The sequence below is a fragment of the Gadus morhua genome, chromosome 14 (genome assembly GCF_902167405.1).
Source record: "Gadus morhua chromosome 14, gadMor3.0, whole genome shotgun sequence".
NCBI classification, from domain to species: Eukaryota; Metazoa; Chordata; class Actinopteri; order Gadiformes; family Gadidae; genus Gadus; species Gadus morhua.
In genome coordinates this window covers 14,901,334-14,914,828 of record NC_044061.1, presented here as the reverse complement: position 1 = coordinate 14,914,828, position 13,495 = coordinate 14,901,334, and the positions used below count along the sequence as shown (strand labels likewise).

The 13,495-nt window shown below is 43.6% G+C and overlaps 1 protein-coding gene across 4 annotated transcripts in view; it reads left to right on the top strand.

The window, feature by feature from the left end:
• The window catches only part of LOC115558374 (protein diaphanous homolog 3), a 235,635-nt gene that overhangs the window by 118,749 nt on the left and 103,391 nt on the right, over positions 1–13,495 (top strand). For all 4 annotated transcript variants that reach the window (XM_030376446.1, XM_030376444.1, XM_030376445.1 and 1 more), the window contains 5 exons: positions 2,306–2,401; positions 3,441–3,535; positions 4,412–4,513; positions 8,846–9,085; positions 12,489–12,618. In XM_030376446.1, coding sequence (XP_030232306.1) covers positions 2,306–2,401; positions 3,441–3,535; positions 4,412–4,513; positions 8,846–9,085; positions 12,489–12,618 — 663 coding nt within the window. The remainder of the gene's footprint in view (positions 1–2,305; positions 2,402–3,440; positions 3,536–4,411; positions 4,514–8,845; positions 9,086–12,488; positions 12,619–13,495) is intronic.

Sequence of the window (13,495 nt, the reverse complement as noted above, 5' to 3'; positions counted from 1 at the left end):
TTCCTCTCCTCTCTATCCTATCTTCTCACCTCTCTCCTCTCCTCCTCTCCCCTTATTCTCTCTCCTCTACTTGTATCTTCTCTCATCTCCGCTCCCCCTTTCTGTCTTCTCCAGCTCTTCTCTCTCTTCTCTTCCCCCCTCTTGCCTCACCACACAACATAATTAGAGCACCAGGCGATTACCCGGGTGCTCCTGGGAACCACATTTTGTTCTCTTAATCTGCTGTTTTAAATTATTAAAACCGACCGTGAACCGGCTCTTTGACCAGGCTCTGGAGAATCCTGCACACACCAGAGTGGTGTGTGTGTGTATGCGTGTCTGTGCTTTCCCCTAAATGGCTTTGTTTTACTTCTCAATCTCCTTGATCCCTCTCTTACTTTTGCTGTCATTTGCCCCCTGCACTCCCTCCTCATAAAGAATCTGTCCTTGTGTACCAACTACGTATACTACTACGACTGTTGTATATTAATATCTGTATCAGCCAATCCTGAGCTTCTGTTATATATCACTGTCTATTAGAGCTAATCCAGAGCATCCCTGTTTATTAGCGTATGTTTCAGCCAATCCTGTGCATCCCTGTGTAATACTGTCTGTTTGAGTCAATCCTGTGCATCGCTTATAGATTACTTTCTGTTTGAAACAATCCTGTACCTCAGTTATATATATCTTTCAGTTTCAGCCAATTGTTTGCCGCCATTATATATTACTGTCTGTTTCAGTGATGTGATTTCACAACTATTCCTTTTTCTCCATGCTCATCTTATATCGTGACATTCTGCAGTGACACAAGCAAGTGCAAACACACAAACGCACATGCACACAGGTACGCAACCTCCCACACACTCGCACAGAAACGCAAACACATACAAGTTAGGGCTGGCCCGAATACATCATTTCAACCTTCGGATATTCGTTAGGTTTCCAAACGAATATCAGAATATTCTGTGAAGAATAAAAAAAAAGAGAAAAAAGTCCATGGATAGTGCAAACTTTCATTTCCTGTAAATGTAGCAGGCGGAGACCACCGCTGCAGAATCAAGGTCTTATCAACTTATCTTTTTCTAAATTGGCTCAATTGGTAATACAAATGTGTTATTTTAATAACACAAAAAAGCAAAACAACAATGTCACGTTGGTGGCTTTCGGATCCAGTCCTCAGTGGAGTTCGACTTGGTTATTATGGCAGAGCTTCAATGCAGCCTAAAAGTTTCTGAACACTGTTTCGAAAATATGAGATTATCAATTATCACAAAGCAAATAGGGGGTTTGAACATTCAGCAAAGTTTTGAATACATTTCTAGGCAGGACTAGTGCTATTAACCCGATGATAAATTAAACATCCGCTAATGTGGGGGAGAGATCGCCATACACGGAAAAACACCGCTACCAGTGACTAAATAACCAACACATTGTTATTAGTAGGTAGAGGTTTTTGGTGTCTTTTGGACTTGTTTGAACGTTTGAGTGTTCATTATTAATTATTAATTATTAAACTAAATGCGCTCTGATGGACGGGGTGGTTATTGCAAACCTAATACAAACACACAAAGACAAGCACACACTGCATACACTTGCACTCAAAACATGCACACCACATATAAACACCCACACACACAGGTCACAGGCACACAAACACGCCAGCACGAACGCTCTCGCTCTCGCTCTAATTCGGCAACCATTAACCAACCTAACACATACATTTTCACACATGTTCATTGCAGCCCGGATATCCTTCACCGTTTGTAAGGGTGTTTGTGTGATAATGATAAATCATGTGTTAATGATGTCTTAATGACCTGTCTGTGTTCACACTCACATCTAGCAATGCTGGAGTCTCCCTGTCAATATCCAACCATACAGAATATCTTCCATCAGTCTAGTTTATCACTGTAGCGGCCATGTTATGATAATAATAGTTACAAACACACACACAGTTGAAGTAATAATATAAGTAAAACAATTATAATGTAATTAACCATAATAACCACCGTCGTAATGTTAACAGAAAGGCATGGGTACGGTGATTGACTCCCAGATGAAAGGTTCTGAGTTTGAACTCCAATGCATGCTGACTAGCTGAAGGCGTCCCTGAGCGGGATGCCCTAACCCCTACCAGCTCAGAAATCACTTTAAAAAATCCAAAGGTATACAAGAAAAATAAAGGGAGCCATAGTAAAAGACAGGACCCTGTGGTTTTGAAACCAACATCCCCCTGCTCTGCCTGTAAATGTGCAGAATACATTTAGATTGGTGAGATGTGGATCGAATTGTGTGAGTATAACCTTGCTCTTCTCCCTGCCCACAGCCCGGAGAGAAGAGGAGGACCTGGAGGACCGTAAACCGCTGAAGAAGAGAATCAAGGAGCTCAAAGTTCTTGAGCCCAAGATCGCTCAAAATCTCTGTAAGTGTTTGCTCTTCTCTGCTCTCTCTCTTCTCCCTTTAGACTAGGGATGTTTCTGTCTATTTACCACCCTCTCTATCCTCTCTTTCCTCTATGTTGTCCTCATTTATATCCTCATCCTACTTTCAACCCTTCCTCTCTTTTCACTATATCTGCCCTGTTTTATATATTTCACTGCCCGATATGACATAATCTGTACACATACCTCTCTGCTTCATTGTCTTTCGGTCTCTGATTACTGATTCTCTCACACACACACACGCACACGTACACACACCAAACATGAGCGACAGAGCGTGATAGAGGGAATGTCTGTGTGTGATGTCATTGTTCCAGCCAGCCTGATGTCATGACTTTAGAGATACAGTAACTACCATGTAATGAGTGGAAGCGTCCCCATCAGTAAATGGATTACTGCTGATGGCTCTAAAGCTGCCACAGCTCCCACACCCCAAAGCCCTCTCACCCAGCCAACTAACAGCCAATCCCCCTCCTATCTCCGGCCGATCCATGGGTCGGAGCTCTCAGGCCTACTGCTGTAATGGCCCTGCTAATAGGACGATCACATTGCATTGAAACATTGTTCTGCCCACAGCATTTGCATTTATATTTGACTTCGACAGAGTTTTTACCTTATTCCCAATGGATGTGTATGTGGGAAAATGTAATGTATCACCACTTGCATGCAACAAATAATCTGATATTAATTTCTTTTCAGTATTATATTTTACTTATTCTTATACACACACATCCGGGTGCACTTTTATTAGTGATCTGCCAAAATGTGATCTTGTAATTGTTCTCTCCCAGTGTGAAAGGGTTCCTCTACTCTTTCTCTCTTTCTTTCTTTCTTTCTTTCTTTCTTTCTTTCTTTCTTTCTCTCTCTCTCTCTTTCTTTCTTTGTCTGGCTTCATCTCTTTATTCTGTGTGTGTATGTGTGTGCACACATTTTTCAAATGTCTCTTTATGCATATCTCATGATGGCTGCAAATAAATGTGAGCTTTAATTTCTAACTGATCTCTCTCTCTCCCTGTACAGCGATCTTTCTGGGCTCGTTTCGTATGCCTTACGAGGAGATCCGCCGGATGATTGTGGAAGTGGATGAAGAACAGCTGACTGAGTCCATGATCCAGGTACAACAGTACCTCACCTTGTTCCTGATGTCACAACCCTGTTGCCCTCAGTCTATTTGCAGGCATCCTCGGGCAAGTTGCCCCTAACCCCCGCCTTATCCTTATAGGAATACGCTGTGCGTTCTTTACATTGGCGTTACCCACATTTAACACGAGTTGTTTGATTCCAAATTAGTCTATTGTGGTTCTGCGCTGACAGGTTACCTTTTTGCACTACCCAGCCAGAGGCAGTAAATAATATAATAGGGCCAGTGACTCATCACTGTGCAGAAGATGTGCAGAATTATCTGTGTGTTTGTGGACACGGATTTACAGATATCTCTGCGTGACACTGCATGTGTCTGCTAATGAAACATTTTAATATTGGTGTTGGCAATAGTGGTAGCAGTAAAAGTAGCAAGTTAAAATGGTGTTAGGTAATCACTGAAAAGCATATAATGATGATATATATTAGTTATATTATACAAATTTGGCTATTCATTCTTGATTTCTTTCTGTATTAATGATACTACTGTTGATTGTCATAATATGTATTAGTATTTATGATATAGTAAATTATAATAATATTTATGATATCGTATATTATATATAATAATCAATAACATAATGAAAAGTACTATAATGTCTTGAAAAATATTCCTCTTTTTCATTCTTAATACTTCCTCAACCTGATTTGTATTTATTATTACTAATAATATTAATATTAGTTTATGTATAAATATTATTAACAATATACTCATATTCCTATGGTGAAGCAGTCCTAAAACTATATGAGATTAACATTATTAATAATAATATATTAATATTCCTATGGTAAAGCATTCCTTATACTATAATATTAATATCATTAATAATAATCTATTAATATTCCTATAGAACCTGGTGAAGCACCTTCCAGAACCAGAGCAGCTTGCAGCGCTGGCTAAGTACCAGCAGGAGTATAGCAGCCTATCAGAGCCTGAGCAGTTTGTTTTGGTGGTGAGCACACGCACGCATCCATACAACCACACTCATGCACTCTTCTACCCACACACGGGCACTCACACGGACACACTGACACACGCACGCACACAGACACACGCACACACACCTGCAATTTCACAGTTTATCCGTTGCATTTCTGTTTACCAAATTGGTTAAATTTGTATTTAAATCACTTGTGTTTAATCAAATCAGCGAAGAGTTCGCCAAGTGTTTTTGTCTGTAGCTCTCCCTTGCCTGTCTCAACCACTTTATATGTCTCTATCTTTCTCTCTTCATCTTTTCCTCCAAATCCCTTTCTCTTTCTCTCTTGCTTTCTCTCCATCTCTCTCCATATCTTTCACTATCATCCTCCAATCCCGCTCTCCCTCACCCTTTCGCTTTCTCCTACTCTCCCTCTCTCCCCTCCATGTCTCTGTCATCTCTTACCTTATTTTTCTTTTTGTTTCTCTCAATCCCTGGGGATCAAACCTGGTACTACTTGTCAGGGAGTAAACCTTACACTGCCACCACAGCACTGCAGCATTTCGGATTTTGCTCTTCAGAAACTGGTGCCTAGTTATCCCTGGACAGTTAGATCTACAGCCATTTCTAATTATATTATGAAGGAACATATTGTCAGCCGATCCGAATGACTGGAGGTTTGATCCCTGCTTTTCCAGGCAGATGGACACATACTGTCAGAGCAGAGAGCAGGAGGCCAGACACACAAACAAGAGTCTCATCAAAGAGAAACAAACACCAAGCCAGAACCCCCCTGGCCCAATGTCTTCGTGCTGCTCGGATGTATCGCAGCTCTTGTTCCATATCCTGAACACCTCTCCCTCAAAGGGAATTTGACATTCTGCTGCTGTGAAACCATCACCACCACCACCGACCTTTCTTCTTCTCTGCTCTCTAAGCTGCCATGCTCAGACTGGTCTGGCCCTTATCACCCTAGCTGGCGTTGGCAGTAGAACACCCCTACCGCCCCCACCACCCCCAGCGCTATCATATCCACCACCTGCAGCGTCCCCACCACAACCAGAGAGCTAGTGGGGGCACCAGGTTGAGGACCAGAGGCGACCAGCTAGAGAGCAGCATAGAGGACCAGCTAGCCTGTCCACTCCAGAGTGCTGGCGGTGAGAGCTGAACTCTAGCCTTCTTTGTGCAAAAGAACAAGAAAAGAAAAGGCCACAGGTCAAAAGGGGAATAGGTTTATAGAAACTTAATCAGAAGGCTCCAACATGAGGCTGTCAGTGTTCTTCAGTACTAGAGCTGTTCCTACTCATCACAGGACATGAACCTTCATCATGTGTTCTTCAGTCCTAGCGGTGTTCCTACTAAAAAAGGAGAATAACCCTCATCATGTCTTCTTCAGCCCTAGAGCTATTCCTGCACAATGTAGGAGAATAACCCAAAACATATAATCTTCAGTGCTAGAGCTGCTCCTTCTCAACCCCGGAGAATAACCATAAACATATAATCGTCATTACTAAAGCTGTTCCTAATAAACACATGAGAATAACCCTAAACATGGGTTCTTTATGGCCAGCTGACATATTAACATAGCTTCTGCTGTCCATCTAGAGGTACTGTACTTAACATGACAACTGGCACAAGGCCATTATGGTGATGATGTGGTTGTGGTGGTGGATGAGTTTGTGGTAACATTCAGAACACCCCACCTAGAGACCTCATTAGCTCCCATCCCAACAGTCCTCTTGATCCAAGACACTAGCCGCGTTTACATGGAGACATCTGATCCGCATAGATTTCTATGCGGAATAGAAAATGATCATATGTACGCCTCATTCGGAATACAATTAACTGTTCGGCATAGAATTCTATGCCGAATAGAAGAGGTGGTGTAGTCCGTAGTCCGAAAGCTGCAGTAGTTCGCAATTGGTCCACTGAGCTCCGTCTGTACCTTTATGCACACCGAACTTGACCGCTGTCAAGGAAAGTGGATTTATTGCCTGATTCACGTCTTTGTTACCAATCCGTAAGTAGTCCGGTCGGCGTGTCCGGTTGCTAAGCGACGGGACATGGGTGTTTATTAATGACGTGTTCGCGTATTGTAGTGTCCGCGCGTGCCCGAGATAACTGTAATTAGTAGGCTACTACTAGTACTTTTGCAGGCTGAACGTTAAAATACTTCTTAACTTAGAGAGATGGCAGCTGCAGTAGTTCGCAATTGGACCTTCGAGGAGACAAATGTCCTCTTGGAAATTCTTATGGAACAAGATATCTTCCGAAGGATGGACCAGTGAAAGGTTCGACATAGCGACCTTTTAAAAGATGTGCATCAAAAGTTTACGGATGCGGGCTATAGTCGCTCAATTGAGCAGATGAAAAACTGTTGTAAGGTATTGAAGGCATCTTACAACAAGGCCAAACAAGCAGTTGACCGGAGTGGTGCGGGTCAAACCAATTTTTTTTTCGATGAAAAGATGAACAGTTTCATCGGAGGACGGCCAATATTCAATGTGGAGGAAAATGGAATTGATGTTGGTTTTAGAACGGACGAGGACGTGAATGTAACATCCTCTAGTAAGTTGTCACCGTTGTTATAAGGTTTAGGATAAATTCAAGGGTACACATGACTTATTGTTTGCTTTTTAGCGATGGTTTGAGGTTGGCTGATAATACATAAGAGTAGCCTGCTTAATGTTCGACATAGAGATGTGTCAGGTGTGCGTGAGAGACATAACGGACACTTTTGTTACTGCCATGTATACAGTACATTCGGATCACATTTTAGGAACAGATCTATTCCGCATAGAAATCTATGCGGATCCGATGTGCCATGTAAACGCGGCTACTGCCTGCTGAGTGACAGGCAGGGGGAGGGCAAATGAGTTCCAAACTTTAATGCCATGCTAAAGAGAAGCGGGTGTATGAATAATTCTGTTTGGTGTGGCCTGTGGTAGCAGTACATGTCAAACACACGCCTGGCTGCCGGCCGTTTGATGGCCGCTCTTTCAAGTCAGATGCTAATGGGGCTTGACAACTCCAAAATATTTATTTAAACCAGTTGAATGTTCTGTGCTCCGTCTTTAAAGTCTCACTTTCCTTGACTCGTTCTGGCTCTTTGTCACTCTATTTGGTATTTGGCCTATTTTGCTATCTCTTTCCATCTCTCTCTGCCTCTCTTCTCTCCTTTCCTGTCTGTCTGTCTGTCTGTCTGTCTATCTGTCGGTCTCCCTTCCTCTATCTCCCTCTCTGTCAATCCCACTGGCCCAGCGGGGCAAATACACACACACACACACACACACACACACACACACACACACACAAAGCCAGCCACATAGTAACACGCGCACATGCGCACGCACACACACCCCCACGGTTTGGCAAAATACCTTCATCTGTTTTTGCTCTATTAGTGGCTCTGGCTATATTGAAGACAGAGGTGATCTACAATTCCCTGAGGTTTCGCTCCTCTCCTCACGCTGCCGAACACTCATTATTGCACATTTTCTTACCTTCTTTCCCACACTGTTGTCCTGCCATTGCCCCAGTTCTCTCTCTCTCCATTTATTTTGTGGTGGAACACGCTCTCAGTAACTCTCTGACTAGCTGCTTGATGACATTACAGTATCCCGGATTAAACTTTTGATCCAGGCCAACTCTCTGCCACACAGCCAGCTGTTGTCCACAAACCCACACGCCCACGCACTTGTGCGCAGGCACACGTACACACTCTTGTAGGCAGGCCATGGGTCCAATGCAATATTTTCCAATTTGCTGTAATTGTGTGAGAGTGGTAATCCAATGCAGCCCATTGTATATTCCTCCGCCTCCTCCGCTGCGGTTTGCTGACCTATATGGAGAGCACCTCTGTAATTACCCTAGCAGACCTGCTGTCCAAATCAAATCAGTGGCACCACGCGTGACCAGGGCCCAGCCTCACTCGCTTAGCGCGCTTCGATACCTTCCATACTCCATCACAAGGGTAGACCCGGATGGAAAGTTTGTGTTCGTAAGACATTTTTTTAATTTTTTGAGGTATTTATTTCTTCATGCACTCTCCTCTTATCTCTTTAGCCTTCTCATGCTGACCTTCTCTTAAGATTCAAATTGTTTGTCTTTCTTGCTTTTTGTTTGTGTGTCAAATCTATCCCTTTTTCTTCCTTTTGTCACTAGAGTAAAAAATCTCTAAATTCAAAGGACTATATTGGAATGAGAAAAAAACACATTGCAAAAGCCCACCAAATAATATATTTTCTATTCATTTTTTTAATGTCAACTAAAATATGTGAAGACAGGATGGAAGAGCGCATGCTATTACAGGGAAGGGTTAACGTTTCAATAAGCCATAACAGTCCTCTCCCTCCCGTCTTCCAGATGAGCAGTGTGAAGAGGCTGCGCCCTCGCCTCAGCCACCTGCTCTTCCGGATGCAGTTCGAGGAGCAGGTATCAAACCTGCGGCCCGACATCCTGGCGGTGAGCGCGGCGTGCGACGAGGTGCGGAAGAGCCGCTCGTTCAGCCGTCTGCTGGAGCTGGTGCTGCTGCTGGGGAACTACATGAACTCCGGCTCCCGCAACGCCCAGTCGTACGGCTTCGACCTCAGCTCCCTCTGCAAGGTGAGGGCCAGCCCAGCCCAGCCATGACCCTGCCAGTACAGTATCTATTCTACACCGTACTGTTGACACATGGATACAGTAGCTCTGTGTACAGTTGTAACGGGTACCGTATGGTGGGACATGATCCCTAGTAGTTCAATCAATGTTCATATTTATCGCGATAAAAACTTCCGCAATAACGGTGATGTGTTTTTTTTTCATAAAAGGTCTGGTATTTCAATCAACTTTTGACACATTTTTAAGCATCAATCACTGAATCGGCAAAGAGCCCTGAGTCAGTGCAATGCGTTAAAGCAGAAGACAAAAGGCAACGTCAGTGCGTGAGCGCCAGGGCTACGGCCTGGGGGCGTAGCCCTTGGGCCTGGGGGGTGTTGCTCTGGCGCCTGGGGGCGTTGCTCTGGCGCCTGGGGGCGTTGCTCTGGCGCCTGGGGGGCGTTGCTCTGGCGCCTGGGGGGCGTAGCCCTGGGGGCGCAGTGTTTGAGATCATATGTTCCATCTTTTCTCTGCTGGCTTCCGCCTTGTTCTCATGCCACCGTGGCTAGGCAGGGGCCCCTATCACTGGGTGGATCAGAGAGGCCATTGAGTAGGGACTATTCATGTTTTGAAAGGGAAAGCTGCGTGTGATTGAGTTCCATCATCCTCCAAGATAGACCACAGCGCTACAGCCCATCAGAGCAGGACCCCACCGAGTGCTTTGGTCTCCTTCTTTAGATGCCCATGCCAGATAGCAGGCAAACAGAAATAAGGAACTCTCATGGCATGTAGGCCTGGCTGTTTGCCCTGTATTGCAACAATCGAACCCTGATCCCCAGTTTTGGGGGTATACATATTACCCCCTCAGGGGGAACCTGAGCAGGCTCCAGGGGGTACTTGTAAAGTTTTTAATCTGCTTTATTATACCTAAATACAAATTTCAAAAATTATAGTATACTATTAGTTAAAAAAAAAAAAAAAGGTGGTTTTGGGCTATAGGGGCACACGAGACCATACATTTCTGAAAAACACTGCCCTTACGCACCATAATGATGCACATTATAGAGCTGTGCAATGACGCTATTGACCATCAAACGACAAATTATTTAAGATGGTAGATAAGGTGTCATATCCCCCCTACACACATACACACATGCATACACTCACTTTGTGAAGTGCTTTGGGTGTCTGGAAAAGCACTATAGAACTGTTATGAATGATTCTAATTGAATTGCTTGCCTTTCATCAGAAACAAATCATCTTGTCCTCCCCTCAAACAAGTTATTCTGATTGGGGTCATTCGGTCCAAGTAGGCTCAACATTCTGCCAAATTATAACGCTGATAGGCCTGATCTACCTAGTTTAGCGCTGGAGGCTATTATCAGATAGCATTTGTTCAGCCAATCGCACAGTTCCTGTGAGGCATGTGTGTCAGTTAACAGTTACCAGTGAAACTGGTAACTCTCTCTCTCCCTCAATCCACTCATCGTGGCATCCGCCTCGAGGCATTCTCCCTTGTCAGAGGGGAACGTCTGGGAACAATATGAGACTCAAAAGCCTGGAACAACGTTTGAAACTAAGCTAAGGCATTAAGTCTAATGCTCTCGCCCATCGTCTGATTAATCAAACCACACCCTTTTTGTCCTGTTACCTCACTAGTATCTAATTGCCACACTGGAGATTATCTGAATGCGGCTTTATCAAAAAAATGCATTTCAGGGGTAAGGGGGGGGGAGAGAGATCCTAATCCAGAGGAACAGGGCTTGGCTTGGGTTACATTATGACTGTAGACACTCTTAACTGCAGTTTCCACAGTAACAACCTGCACAGCCATCCATCATTGTCAACGCGTTGTGCTGTTGGACCGCTTGGCGCAATCGCCCCAGAGCTCCCACATCCATAGGGTCTGTCATCGCCATCCACTTACAAAACCGTAATGGTTGTTAGTCATTATGGTCTACTGTCATCCAATATAATCTCATTACCATCCCCGACACCTAAAGATCCTTTTGATTAATGTTAGCAGGTTAGTTTTCATGAAGTCGTGCTCATTTTCATGAAATTTAGATCCTTTTCAAGGCTTTGCTTTCTTTTTTATGATTGCATTTAAAAGCCTCCCTAACCCTCTCCAAAATGCTCTCATACAAAAGCCTCAATGCTGCCTGAATGACATCATCCGACACCAAGCGTGATGTCGGCTTCCTGTTTTGCCTGAAGATTGACAGCTTAATTCCATGCGTTACAACATGGCGAGAAATTGCGCCGACGCAAACCAGCACAAAAGAAATCTCATTGTCAATTATGATTGCCATTTATCTAAATTCAGAAGAACTTCCTTTTGTGCGTGAGCACTTGATGCTTTTGAAAAGCAAGTCGATTCAATAAATAAATAGGGAAAAAAATATAGGAGAGGAGTAAGAATGTGTTTGATTAGAGGAAGTAATACAAACATGATTAAACACAGCAGGAGGGAGTTGTCCAGGGAGTACCAATGGATCACCTGGAGAGAGCGACTAGGCAAGGCGCTAGGCTCTGCTCCACAGGGGGCCGAGAGGCCTCTGAGAGATGGCGTTATGCTCTGAGAGACACGAGAATAATTTGAATGAAAACACCATAAGATATGTATCTGTTTGTTTGGCAAACGTAGCGGGAGTGCGCGGCACGGGCAATGATGTTTTTGTTTGGATGTTTTGGTGGGAGGATCGCGTATGTGTCTGCATGTGTTTTTCTTAATGTTTATAATTTAGATCATTTAGATTCGACAAGTACTGTAGAAAACATCGACATAAAACAGAGGGCATATACTAGATTTGCTCTGTGAAGATGCTTATAAATATGCTTTGTGTAATCCAGCCAACAGTCTGAGGTAGCTAGAGTTTGTCTAGTCAACACTAGAGTCCATTCTAAGTCTAAGGTGGCTATAATTAAACGACACCAAATCTTAGGTGGCTATAATTAGTCAACATTAAGTCTAAGGTGTCTGAAATTAGTCAACACTAAGTCTAAGGTGGCTAAAATTAGTCAACACTAAGTCTAAGGCTATAATTATAATACGTTTATGTACTGACTTAGTTACAATATGAAGAAGCTAGTTAGTTAGTCAAAACTAAGTCTTAAGGTAGCAAGAATAAACCTCAACACTTGTTTGTCGCTACCTTATTAAGCACTATGTCTAAGGTAGGAAGAGTTGGTCAACTTTCAATCTAAGGGAGCTAGACTTGGTGATGCTACTTAAGGGTCAGCTACCAACAGAATAGATTACAGAAAACATCCAAGATAATTGTCAGGCTACTACCTTGTATGGTTTGTGCGTCCATTTTCTTGTTCCTCAATGTGGAGGAAGCCTGAAACTCAATCACTTCATGGCCATTCATTACTCATCCGTATGTCGCACATGACAAAAATCTTTGTGTGTGTGTGTGTGATGCAGCTGAAGGACACCAAGTCAGCTGACCAGAAAACCACACTACTCCACTTCCTGGCGCGGGTGTGTGAGGAGGAGTTTGGTGACGTGGTGAAGTTCGTGGAAGAGCTGGAACATGTGGACCGAGCCAGCAGAGGTAATAACACATCACCTATAAAAGAACCGTTTCAAACCAATCAAACCAACTGTTTTAAGAAGTGTTAAAAAAACAGACAAAAGTTACAAAGACATTTATTTTGATCATTATTAGTATTTTGAGCGTCGCAACAGAAATTACAGGACATTGCAGGATAGAGGTAGGCAAAATAAAGGATGTACTACATGTTTCATTTCACGATAAAACTGGGTTTGCATAAAGGCCCCAGGGAAGCATAATAACCTGACCCATTTGTGGTTGGAAATGAATGGAGATGGTAGACTGAAGTTAAGTATTGATTCGAATGACAAGGACTGAAGACAGATGCATATGACACCATGAGTGTTCAGGTGTGAGTGTGTGTGTGTGTGTGTGTGTGTGTGTACGTACGCCTGTGGATGTGTTATTTTTGTTGCTGCTACTCGGTCCAAGCGCTGGTAGTGCAGTCGCATTATGCGGCCCTTGGATGTCCTGGTCACAGGTCAGGTATCTGTGGCCTCTCCCCCCTCGGGGAGCTAGAAAAGAGGGTTCAGTTCACTCTTCGGTGGTGATGTTGCAGCTCTGATGATGTGAGGATAACAGGCTCCCCTCTGCTTCCTCTTCCATCCGCCATTGGTTGGTTTCAGCTCACCCATTCGTTTCGTCCCCCCCCTCTGACTCACGGTCTTTGTGTTCCCCCAGCGCGAGAACATATTTGCATGTGCAAAGCCTATTTTTTCTTCCTTAGTCGTCAGGCTGCGTTCTTTTTCTTTTCAGTCCTGTCGTAGTCGTAGGATGACACAAATTTCTTATTTTCTCCGGCATTGATGTGTTTGCACGCCTCGCTTTTCTCCTTTTTATTTCACATTTCCTTTCATGAATTTGGGGATTTGTGTTT